The sequence below is a fragment of the Tauraco erythrolophus genome, chromosome 2 (assembly GCF_009769465.1).
Source record: "Tauraco erythrolophus isolate bTauEry1 chromosome 2, bTauEry1.pri, whole genome shotgun sequence".
NCBI classification, from domain to species: Eukaryota; Metazoa; Chordata; class Aves; order Musophagiformes; family Musophagidae; genus Tauraco; species Tauraco erythrolophus.
This window is the reverse complement of record NC_141466.1, coordinates 65,248,119-65,261,087: the sequence shown is the minus strand read 5'-3', so window position 1 is coordinate 65,261,087 and position 12,969 is coordinate 65,248,119. Positions and strand designations below refer to the sequence as shown.

The window sequence follows — 12,969 nt, the reverse complement described above, 5'->3', positions numbered from 1 at the left end:
GTATTTTTTTTCTTTTTCTTTAGTCAAAGCCTTTTTAGAAATGCATGGCCTTGAGACAAGAGGAGCCAGAAGGTATGTAAAAGTATTGCATGTGCTGTGAAGATGGTGAGTTTACTCTTGTTACCCAGGGCAAGGCTGAGCTGGGCTTGTCTGCTCAACTCTGGAAAGCGACATTCACAACCTGCTCCTTTGTCTCGCAAGCTTTGGCTGGAAGATTTACGGCAGCACTAGCAGTGCTAAGGGAGGGTTGTTCATCCATTTGTAACCGGGGTTCAGCTGTGATTTACATTTGAAATGGGTATTTTAATCTCTCGGTTGCCTATGAAGTACACTTGGACTTACCCCACTTGCTCTTTCCTCTGGTCAAAAAAAAAGTCATTTGGGAAAATCGTGTACATAAATCCATTCATTTATAGCATTTTTATAATCAGTTTTGCAATCTATCTCCCAGGACGCAGGACTCTAAATCTGAAAATTTGCTGTCCCTTAATCACCAAGGTTGAGGGACTCTATCCTGCTACAGGGGAAATCACATGGCCAACAAAACTGATCCCGCTGACCTCATCCCGTTGTTCTGCTCCTCAACACCCTCAGCAGACGGCATTCGAAATTCCAGCTGAAGCACTGCACCTGGAGACACAGTCAGGGTTCGAGTCCTGCCTCCTGCTTTATTCCTAAATATCAGCTGCAAAATTACATCCCAGATCAACTCTGGGTCTTTCCATTTGAACCTTCATGGGTCCAGGAACGGGAATCTCTCTGCGGCAGCAGTATTGCCTTCCCAGGTGAAGCCACCTCTCCCTGGCCACACTCATCTCTGATGTTACCAGCACCACCAGTTCCAGTTACTCAGCTTTGCTCTTGCCCTGCAAGTGTCAGGAGAAGTAGTTGAGGGCACTTCAAATGCAGCTTTCCTCAGCCATAGAAGGAGTCCCACAGCGACCTCAAAGAGTGCCAAGAAGGCCCATGGACAGCCTTCCATGACAGCACATGGATCCTTGCAGCCCCACTCTAATGTCCCCAGTTATCTTGTGGGCAGATCCACCCATCTTCATCTTTTCTTGAGAAGAGGGGAAAGGTTTCAGCATTCAGAGCTTTTGGTCATTATTTGGTTTGCCAGCATTTTGTGAACTCTTAAGACATAAGCATATCTAAGTGAGAGAGGTGCACATCCCAAAGCCATGCAGGCTAAAGCAGTCTCGTGCAGCCTTCAAAAACACCAAGTTTTACGGCTGAAGTGATGTGAGCTGGTGCTTGGGAGTGACTAACAAGCACACAGATAGTAAGTAGGGTGGTCATATCCCATTGAACATTCCATGGGACAACTGAAGGAGCACTAAAATATATTTCACTTTTTTTCCTTGGGTTTTTTTTTGGTTCATTAAACATTTTTTTCTGGCCCAGGTATGATTTGGGTCTGGGGGACAGATTCAAAGCATCATGAAATTACTGGGACTCTCTCCCTTGATGTGGGGATGGTCGGCTTTGGGATGGCCCCTTGAGAACCAACACATTGCTCAGCTGCTCCTGCTCATGTGCAACACAGAAGTAGACTGACGGGCTGCAGCCAAAGGAAAAAGTGCCTCCAGGTTCCTGCATGCAGAAGATGTCAGCCTTGATTGCCTGCAGAGGTGTGCTACTCTTCCAAAGCGTCTCCCTGGAGCAACACCTATGTCGAAAGTGAGGATGCAAATTCAAATGTATTGAAGCAAACTGGAGTTTATTTAGCATTTATTACCCATTCTGTTGTCATACGTGGCTTCTTCTGTCTCCATTTTCATCAGGTAAACATAGACCTTTTATTTTTTTATTTTTTTTAATAAAATATATAAAACATTGTGCATTGCTATCCATAGGAAAACTGTAGTTTAACAACAAAAAAAAGAATAAGGCACATTCCTGTGCAGCATCTTCAAATATATATATATATATATTTAGAACAAAAAGAAAATCCTTTTCAACCTCTTTGAGGTTGTTAACTTCTCACCAGTCACTGACACATCTCTTATATTACCATAATTTCACTGTTGGAGGTGGGTTGGGTTGTGTTTGACAGAGGCCAGCAGGGAGAATAGACTCAAAAAAATAATAGGATTTTATCCCTGAGGTGTCAGTAAAAAAAAAAAATAAATGTTCCCATTGAAAAGGAAATGAAAAGACAGCCATAAATAACTGAATACACTATGGCAAACATCCAAGCACCGAGATGATTTCACGATGGAAGAATCCTCCTCCCCCTCCAAGCCCCAGTTCTTAGCAAGTCATATTTGCCGTTGGGTTTTAATTAGGTTAATCTCATGGCTTCTGAAGTCACAAGAGAATGGGTCAGGATGCACCTCCCCCTCCCTTCCTAAATCATCTTTCCAGATTTGTCATTTCGTTCACAATTCTCCCACAGTCCTCAGGAAAGAGAAACCAAAAAATCCTAAATGAAGACCAAAACCTAGACAACTTCCCTCCCAGCCAAGATAGGAGCACTCATACTGCAGCATGCCAAACTCCACATCCTGCACGGGAGGGCTGTAATTGTCACTTCCCTGCTTGCTACTGAGAAACAAAATTGGCAACCACCTCTGTTGTAACCAGAAAGTGTCCGTGAAGAAGAGTGATAGCAATATGTAAAGGAGAAGGAGGCTGGGAAAGCTTTATTGCTGTCCATCCACACTGCTCCAGGTAGCACGCCTGAAAGGAAAAGGGGAGACATCCACGTAATATTCCTTCCCTCCCTCTCCTCTATCCTGTGTGGAGCAGCCTCAGGGCTTGGGGCAGGACGGTTGGACTCTCCATCCTTAGTAGTAACGGTTGAGGCTTCTGGTCCCTGGGATGTCCGGCTGGCCGTTCATCCAGATCTCCCGGATGATTCGCTCCCGCTCCTCCAGCCGCTGAGCTCGCTCCAGCTCCTCGGCTGAAGTGAAGACGTTCATGTTCAAAGTCCTCTCGAACCTGCGGTGCCTGCGGGCAGACAGGTCCGACGTGGTGTCCGAATCATCGTCGCTGTCACTGCTGCCACTGTCGCTCTCCCGCTCCCGTGGAGGTTTTTTGGCGGAGGAGCGTTTGCAGTCAGTTCGGCAGGACACCCGCAGCACCAGGGCCAGCAGAGTCAGGATGAGTCCGATGCACACTCCGGAGACGAAATACAGAGCAGCTCGCTCAGGGTTTTCTGAAAGGCAAAAGAAAATTATTGTGGAGAACAACCTTTAAAAGAACAAAAGACTCACAGCTCCTACCCACACATTCCAGCAGCAGCTCTGGAGGGGCAAAGTTTCTAATGGTTGCTTTTACTTCCATGCTCTCCTTCATCTCCCCCTCCCAGGGAAATCAGGAAGGAACCAGGAAGATGAGAAGCTCAGTATGATCTGGCAACACATGCTTGCAGCCCAGAAAGCCAACCATATCCTGGGCTGCATCCAAAGCAGTGTGGGCAGCAGGTTGAGGGAGGGGATTCTGCCTCTCTACTCTGCTCTTGTGAGACCCCACCTGGAATACTGCGGTCAGCTCTGGAGTCCCCAACACAAGAAGGACATGGAGCTACTGGAGCGCGTCCAGAGGAGGGCCATGAAGATGATCCGAGGGCTGGAGCACCTCTCCTATAAAGACAGACTGAGAGAGTTGGGGTTGTTCAGCCTGGAGAAGAGAAGGCTCCAGGGTGATCTTATTACAGCCTTCCAGTATTTAAAGGAGGCCTACAGGAAAGCTGGAGAGGGGCTTTTGAGAAGGGTGTGTAGTGACAGGACAAGGGGCGATGGCTTTAAACTGAAAGAGGGGAGATTTCGATTAGATGTAAGGAAGAAATTCCTCCCTCTGAGGTAGGTAAAACACTGGAACAGGTTGCCCAGAAAAGTTGCGTCTGCCCCATCCCTGGAGGTGTTCAAGACCAGGTTGGATGAGGCTTTGAGCAACTTGATCTAAGGAAAGGTGTCCCTGCTCATGGCAGGGGGGTTGGAACTAGATAATCTTTAAGGTCCCTTTCAACACAAATCGTTCTATGATTCTATGAATTTAAACAGTAGATTTGCTGCCAAGGCATTTGCCCGCATGCAGATTGTGGGTTCACTGCAGTCGTGTCTTGGATTTGTTTGGAAGGGGAAGGAGCAGTCCGCAGAATTAAATGCTAATTCCAGTGGCTGCACGAGCAGGGTTGACACCAGGGTGCTGCACACCCAGCAGCATCTAAGTGCATCTCTCTGTCGCATCCATTATCATCGTACAAGGAATAAAGACGATGTACAAAGCTCTGTGTGCTGTGGCCCAGCTGAAATGAGAAGCCTTGCAGCACAGAAAAATGTATATTATTTATTCATAGGTTTCATTTGCTTATCTAAGGCAAGTGTGCTGGCTGCCCGCCCATACCACCGAAACATATACCTGTGCTACACAAGTACAGATAGAGTCAGTGCACTAACAGGATGAATCCTGCAGAGCCACGTTTCAGAGGTGATATAACAAGACTCCAAAGGATCCACAATGCCCTTTAAACTAGGTCATTTTGTTTATTTACTACCTTTTTTTTTTTCCAGTTCATGGGACTACTATCATAAATTTTGTTACTGCAGTTCCCCTGGGCTGAATCATCTTGGCATATTCCAGGTTTATCAGTACAATGAACGGGTGAAGGTGAACCAAGCAGAAGCATCAAGGCCAACTCTACTTCGCTGTGTCTGTTGGGAGCCTGAGTTCAAGGATGGAGTCAGTTCCTCAGATGAGTCTTATTCGCTCAAACTCAGTGATGGAACTGTGACAGTTCCCACCAGCTGAGAGCCTGATATTCAGCCCCGAAAGATCCCTGTAACTAAAAGGCCCTGCTCTACCTTCACTTCCCCCCACTGTGCTCTTAGAAACTGCCTTCTCCAACTGATTTCCTTAAAGTAAAGTTTGCAGAAGCTGAACTGGAAACCATTTGGAGATATTCAAAACTCGTCAGGAAAAGACCCTGCTCTAACTTCAAAGCTGGCTCTAAATCTGACGTTAGCCATGTTCTGAGTAGGAGGTTGGACCAAGTGACCCCTGGAGACCCCTTCCAGCCTAAACTATTATCTGATTCTGTGATCAGAGCCCAAACACTGTCTTGTTAGTGGTTCAAGGCAATGCATGGTTCAACGCCTGAAGACTTTTTACAAGGGCATGTAGTGACAAGACAAGGGGTAATGGCTTTAAACTGAAAGAGGGGAGATTTAGATTAGGTATAAGGAAGAAATTCTTCACTCTGAGGGTGGTGAGGCACTGGAACAGGTTGCCCAGAGAAGTTGTGGCTGCCCCATCCCTGGAAGTGTTCAAGGCCAGGTTGGATGAGGCTTTGAGCAACCTGGTGTAGTGGAGGGGGGTTGGAACTAGATGATCTTTGAGGTCCCTTCCAACCCTAACCATTACATGATTCTATGCTCATGGAACAGTTACAGGGACTAAATGCCTCTGTGCTCTTCACTTCTCTCCTACTAAACAACTCTCGAAGGTGACTGACAAGCCAAGGTGGAGTAGGATGACAAGATAATCTGAAATTTGGCTAATAAAACACAAGACTGTTGCTAGTGATAGGTGTGGAAAAAAAACAGGCTGAAGAGACACTCCAAAAAAAGAGAGATAACTGCAGATGTATTCTCCACAAGTTCAAAAAAAGAAAGAGGAGAAAAATGCAGCAGTAGCTGGAAAGTCAAGTGAGACCAAAGCCAGAGGTTTTAAGCAAAGATATTTTGTCAAAAATGAGATGGCAAAAATCCAAAGATAAAAGAGAAGATACCAGAGCAGGCATGGAGGATGCGCCAATGGCTCTTGTAGCAGTCTGGATGAGTCAAATCCCAGCTCTCCAGAAGCTAAAGGCAACTCAAAGACTGCAGCCCTGCTTGTACAGTAGCAGAACTGCTGCCCATTTGGTACAGTGTGAACTGTGAATAGGTGGCCTAAATTTCAGAGATTCGAAAACCCCAGGAAAAGTAGAATCACCACCTGATACTGCTTTTACTGCCATGCGCAACAGAACTCAGGACAGTAATTGCAAAGCTCACTTGACAAGTGAGGTTTAAGGAGGGCTCTGAGGACACCCAATGTGTGGGGGCTGAGAAGAACAAACGAGCGGGACTGATCTGTTTGTCCTGGAAGACGCTTGGCCCAGTCTGCCTCCACTTTGCCCGGCTGACAGGATGCCAGGCACACTTTCCCGAGCACCACGTTCCCACACACACATAGGCTTGATTTGGTTGCATTAGTTCCACTGCTCACCATTTTAAAGCAACTCATTAAAAAAACATAGGTTGGAGCCTGAGACACAGACACATATGGTTCCTCTTCCCCTGTTTTTGTCCATGTCGTGCTTTTCCTTTCTCCTCCATGCTCGTTTTTCCATGCTACTGTATCCAGCTAACGAGCAAGCTGCATCTCTATTGCTACTTAAGCAACCATTTTTCATCCCCTGTTTGTGCTTGTGCCCTTCATGCAGTACGATGGCTGTAATTGTATCTTTGGGCTCCAGTGGCATTTATGAGCTCCTACTGCTACTCTGTCAACATCTGAGACACTGTCTGGACTTCCTCACTGAGCTGTAACCCTACGTTCAACTGCAGTCTTGGCATTTATCATACGTACAATCTCCTCACACAGCAACATCTCTTTTTTTTCACAGCAGAAAGAGCAACTTAAGCTAAAAAACACGGGCTCTGCTTTTTCTCAGTAGAAGTAGCCATGTCAGCAACAGCCTAGATTTGAAGGTTTGACAGTTGATTAGTGATTTTGAGAGCCTCCTCCATGGCATATTCTATTTGCAAAGACCAAAAAGGGACATCCTCTTCAGCAAATGGACGCTCACCATCTTCTAAAACCTTGACAGTGGTTCAGATCCATCATGCCAATACTGAAGCTGCTCAAAACGCTCATTATATTTGAAAAAAAAAACTCTTTAAAAGTGTATGGACATCAGTAGCAGAAGTTAACGTAATTTCTATATGCATTCGTGTGTGTGTGTGTGTACTCTGCTACACCCATTAATATACGGATTTTGACCAGTGCAGCTTTTTCTTCCACTGTTGTGGATGCCAGCTCAGAGTTACGTTTTTCTCCTAAACTTCTAGCAGGACCCAGTTGTTGTCAACCTCTTTAGCTTGGGTTACTTTTCCCCTTCTTGTTATTTCTTTCTGGACTGAGAGCATTGATGAAAATGTCACTGATTCAAGCCTGAATTTAATCCATGCAGACAAAAGATATATACTTTTTATAACCCTCTATACAAAAGCCACCATTTTCTAGGCACTCAAAGTGGTCAAAAATTAGAAACACATTTTATTTTGTTTTTCCAACCAAACCAGCAGCAATTACGCAGCCTGTTTCCTGAGGGCTAACAATCTGCTGGGAGCATCAGCCCAGACTGCCATTAATTCCCCAGGAAATGCCCCAGGCCAAGGTTGTTATTGCTATTATAATAAATTGTTTCAATAAATAAAAACCAATCTAGGCATTAACGCTGCTGGCTTCCTGTGATGGCTTCATGCATTCAGAAACCTCAGTGGGGAGGAAAATTTCAGAGGGCCTCAGTAAAAGGTTCAGCATTAAGCATGGCCAGACAAACAGTAGGAGCAATATCTTCTCGGGAATTTACAGTTAGCCCCACAGACTGCTGAAATCCCCTGGAAGAACAGAGGAAGCTCTCCAGGAGCCCTTTATTAATAAGGCTCGAGCGAACCAGTCTGAAAGTTGGAATGATCTCCCCCAGGTTGTTTTTTGGAAGCCCCTTGTTAATAACTTGGCGGTGAGGCTTTGCTTGTGGAAGAAGATAAAACAGGGGGTTGTGGAGGTTTGTCTCCAACTACTTCAGCCTGAATGCAATGACAAAACTGGAGTAAGTTCCCTGTCCAAAGGGAGGCACTGGAAGTGCTCTGATACAATTTGAACATCTGATATTTATATAACCATGAGGGATGGTTCTGGTCTTATCGGCAGACTGTGATTGTCACTGAGACTGGTGAAGTCTTTCCAAACACTCAGACAGGTTTTGGAACAGATCCATGACAAATAACAAGTCTGAGGTTTGCCGGCAGAGACTGCATATAATTGAAAATCTAATTCTACAAAGAAAATCAGCTTTCAAATTAAGGGCATCCCTAAGTCTTTTGAAAGACCATGCTCTGAATAAGATCTATTTGTTTGATCAGCTGACAAATTCACTTCTCATTGACATTGTTCTTTCTCTCTATTTCTGGAGAAATGTTGTTTTCAAGGTTCTGGAAGCTGGGATAAGACCAACACTTAGCTGGCTTTGATACTCCTAACCCTGATGATAGCTGCAAATAGATTTGACAGTGAAAACCAACACTCCTGCAAAGGGGTTTTGCTTCTTGCTGTGCTGTGATTTGTCACTCCCTGGTTGTCGATAGGAGCATTCCCAACTTTTATATGGGAACATCAGTCAAAAAGATGGTGGAAATGCGCACAGAGGCCTTCACTAATACTGGCACTTCTCCTCTCTGTGCACTATGAGACTCTGTATATGCAAGTGACTGAGCCTGCAGACTCTTCACCTGCATCTGCCCACCCAAACCTGCCATTTTGTTGAGAAAATGTGAACACTGAGCACAGAGGGAACACTACTGATTTGTGGATGTTCTCCCCAGGCTAAGAGACACTCCACTGCCAGCAGGCAGGAAAAGTAGTAGAGTGGATTGTCCTTTCAAGCATGCACTTTAGCCATGAAATACTAAGTGCCCGTAGCTTCCTTTTCCCGTAGTGGGTCTGAGGGTACACAGCACCCTCTGTCTCAACAGAAAATACACCTTTATACGCTGCCCCTGCCTATTTACAATTTTCTCTTGCAAAGTCCTGTTTTGAGCCAACTCACCAGCACAGGGAAGCTCTGAATACAGCGGCTTCAATCTGCAGAGTTTCCCTGAGGGACGTTTTTAGTGCCATGAAACAGAGCAGTTCTTGCACTAACGTTTCCCTTTGGCACTGAGGCTGTGGTCAGGAGTGGCAGGAAGGTGTGTGAACCAGAACCAGCCCTCCCTGGCCACCCAATACCCTGCCTCTCCTGAGGCGCTATAATGGCTCCTCTATAGACATCAACAGCTTCTGTGGCTTAAGTCGCCTTCAGGGCCCCAAACTCAGGTGAGCATAAAAACTTCCAACTGTTCTGCTGCTCAAAATCCGCAATATGAAGGGGGACCGTTTTGCAGCACTCTAGTTTTATGCAGATGATATTCGTGCCCTATGACACCACTTGTCTTTGAACTCATAATCTAAAACCTCTCCATATTCACATATAACAAAATAAATTATGCCAAATCCATCCTCTTTGCTAAAAGCAAAGGGCTAAATTACGTGCAGCAGATAAAGACGGTTTAGGGCATCTGCTGTTTCAATCCATGGGGCAGCCATCAGTTATTTTTGTAATAGATGACAAACTGAACACATATATCATTGAAGCTAAAACTCCGCTAACAGCCATGGCTAAGTGCACTGGAAAATATGAGCAACAAGCTGCTCAACTCATCACTGGAAACCAAAGTCATGAGGTCTAAGTTTTACCTAATTGACATCCAGTGAATGTGAAGACATCACAAGGAGACCACATCGTTAAAAGGCAAGCAAATCCCACAGCAACGAGACAGTTAAAGCTGTCCTTATTTATTATTTGTGATACAGTAAAATCTAGAGGCTCCTGCCAAGACTGACACCTTGGGAAGGGGATGAATCGAGGCCTTGTGCCCTACAAAATGAATGCTGGGTTAAAGAGATCTGCTGTGGTAAATGGAAGAAAAGTCCATGGGGCATCAGCAGCAGCCCTGAATCCTAGACCCAACTGTCCCTGGCCATAAAGCCTACAACCTTCTGCTGCCCATTCCTGTTCAGATGGGGAAAATAATATCAACAGCATTTTATTTTATTGTAAGGTTGGGAATGCAGGCATTTTCATGTCAAAAAATGGCAGCTGTAGGTAAGAGGGCACAGAAGCATGATAGAAAGAAGACTCTGTTAAAGCTTGCTTTTTCTAATCTTTCCTTAGAGAAGCTCATGCAAGAAAAAATATATCATACTCAGCTATCTTTTGTGAACTACTAATTCCACTTCAGCTGCCAGCTTCTTAAAGGTGTCATGAAAAGATGGATCTCAATGCCAGCACTGGATGTGCAGAAGGGCAGAACTCTGGATGCACTATTCACAGTTCTTTTAGAAGGACCCTCCACTAAATGTGCAGAAACACACTTACTATTCTACTCAGTGATTCCAAAATGCAAAGCCCAAGTTAGTTGTTTCAAATCCAAATACTTGTCTGTAGCAGTATGGTGGTATCCCAGCAAGAGTATGGCACCAAGAATGCATTAATATTTAATGAATTAGCAAGACTGAATAGCACATAGACATGAAAAACTAGCTCACAAATATTGGAGTTTTAGTTATATAGACCTCAGTGCTCCAGGCTACCATAATTGCATCACAGTGGTGCTAGCAGACTGGATGCAGTAGGCAGAATTATTAACAGCATGTAGTAAAAGAGCAACATATTAATATTACTAGGAAGATAACATTGCTTGGCAGAAGACATTGCAAGGTAATAAGCATAAAAACTTTTTATTAAACAAATGGAGAACACCCTGCAATCCCATAAGAAAAAGTAACCACAAACAGCACGTCCTGTCTCAGGAGGCTAGTTACACCGAAATTGGGGCCCTCCTTCTGGGGAAAGTAGCAGAGGTTGGCCTAAAATATGCTAAATTAGTGCCTTTGATGCTATTTGGCCAGTGCTCCTCCTTTTTTGGGGGGGGTTAGGTCCTCCAACTTTGTAGGCTATCCCTACTGCTGACAAGGTACCTCATGCAGTTGTGGGATGGGAAACATTTGCATTATATCTCCTGCCTCTACTGTACTTTTTGCTATCAACAATATTGACCCCAAGCACTGAATAGGGCACACAATCCTTGTTTCAAATTTCAAAGTGAACTTTAATAGAATACTGCTCCTCTGCTATTTGAAATATACATGTGGGTGAAAGATAAACGGTCATCCGATGAAATCTTACTCTAAACTAGATTTAAATATACAATTAAGGAGACTCTCAAGTTACTTCATTTTCACACTTCTACTGAAGATAACCCAAATTCTCTCAAGCAGGGTAATGATCTGAGTGCTGCTTATTTTCCAAATTACAGGACAACAAGCTTACATGTAAGATTACATCGTATTTAACTTCAGATGAGAGAAAATCCAGGGGAAAGCAGAGCACAATAAATTCTGTTATATACTGTCTGTTAGAGCTGCCCTGGTCAGGTCTTTCAGGGCAGAATGTGCTGAGAGAAGACTGAAAAATATCAATGGTTCAAAGAGGCAGATGTAGCCCTAGGTGACTGAAAAGTAGGCTCAATTGAGGGTCTACAAAGAGCTTGTGAGAGCCCAGAGAGCTGCCAGCCGCACGACCTACCTGTGATAAAGGCATAGGCTGCTAGGACGTTGCTGAGCAGAGCCATCTCAGTGCTAACGCCCACGGGCTCCATGCTGCTGTTGGGCGCTGGCAGTTGTGTCTCATCCACGGGAAGCAGGAGGGGGGTGTTGTCTGGAGGGTAGAAGGTGGCCGATCTCCCTTTCTTCTTCTCTGCTTTGAAACAGAAAGGGAATGAGGAACGAGGCACGTGCCCCAGCCCTACCCTGCCCTATCCCCACCAAGTCAGCATCTACATTCAGAAATGCGGAGCCGCTCAACAGCAAGTCACCCAAATTTGCCCCTTTTAGGGGAAAACTAAACCTCCTCAGGTGACCTCAGCTAAGCACGTACCCTGTCTGCATCCAGCCAGCATCTTCTCTCTCCCGTCTCCTGCTCTTTCATGTCACCACTTAGACACACCCACCTACGCTACAGCAAATATATAATCAGGTTTCTTCTCCCTTATGTAAATCAAAGGAGCCTTTATCAAAAGTGGGTTCAGCTAAGCTTGTAATAAGGACCAGAAAACACCGGCAGAGCCGGCAACCCTCTGCCAGTGTCGTGCTGTAGTGACCCGTCCACACCTGGCAAACAGACGTGCTTTCTCTCCAGCCTTCGCGGGGAAAGGCGGATCTGGCTTTATGACTTCCTTCAGAAGCCCGCTCGGATTGTGTTTCACCCTAACACCATTTCCCCTTTGGAGAGGTGAGTGAACATGGGTTAATGATTTGGTTTTATTTGTTGAAGACTGGAGCTAAGGAGGCAGCTAATTCCAGGAGGCTCAAAGAGACTCTTTCAGATCTTATCAGCTGGCTGCTGAGTGCTCCCTGCACCTTGATCTGCAGGCAGACACCCCAAATAGTCACAAAACACTAATTGTTTTAAACACATGAAAAAGTCAGTGCACAGGATCCAGCTCCATCGTCCTCGTGATTGTTTAACTGTAGCTATTACAATTTTTCAGGCTCCTTTCCCTGGGTATTTGGTTGTGGCCAGAAGCAAGCAGCGCACCATAAAATCACAGACTTGCACCTGGCTTCCACTTATCTGTAGGTATTAAATCCAGGAAGCTGTCAGGTCCATTTCCGATAACGCCATCAGTGCCACGCATGCCAAGGCGGTCTGAGAGCAGCCACCATATGAGACAGTCTGTTCACTGACTGCCTGATCCATCTCCTTTCCTTGCAAACCCAGCAGCGTGAGACGTCACATTCCGCTTCCCGCTGCGCGTGCCAGGAGGCAGCTCAGCCCAGGGGAGCCGTAACAGAAATTGAGGAGTGTCAGAGAGAACAGGTAATACTGGATGGAGAGGGACTGATTGCATAAACGTGTGCGCAGTGATGCCAGTTCCTGATCTGCCTCGGAGCAGGAGCAGCGGGGATGGATGTCCAGGTGTCGCTGCAAGGGATCAGCCCCAAGGAATGTGGGCACAGTTATATCTCTGCCACTGAATAGCTGCATGGCCTTGGGAAAGCCACACATTACAAGCTACCAAGTTGTTAATGGCTGGCCCTGAAGCAAATTTTTCAAACGTGGGTGCCTGAGTGGCAGATCCAAGAGGGAAAAGTATCCCA

At 45.5% G+C, this 12,969-nt stretch overlaps 1 protein-coding gene across 1 annotated transcript in view; it reads right to left on the bottom strand.

Annotated features, from left to right (window-relative positions):
* Positions 1–2,789: 2,789 nt before the first annotated feature.
* Positions 2,790–12,969, bottom strand: part of LOC104373370 (protein eva-1 homolog C) — a 231,947-nt gene continuing 221,767 nt past the window's right edge. The window contains exons 7-8 of the mRNA XM_086623636.1: positions 11,396–11,569; positions 2,790–3,160 (exon numbers count right to left, since the gene is read on the bottom strand). Of these exons, the coding sequence (XP_086479762.1) occupies positions 2,790–3,160; positions 11,396–11,569 (545 nt within the window). The remainder of the gene's footprint in view (positions 3,161–11,395; positions 11,570–12,969) is intronic.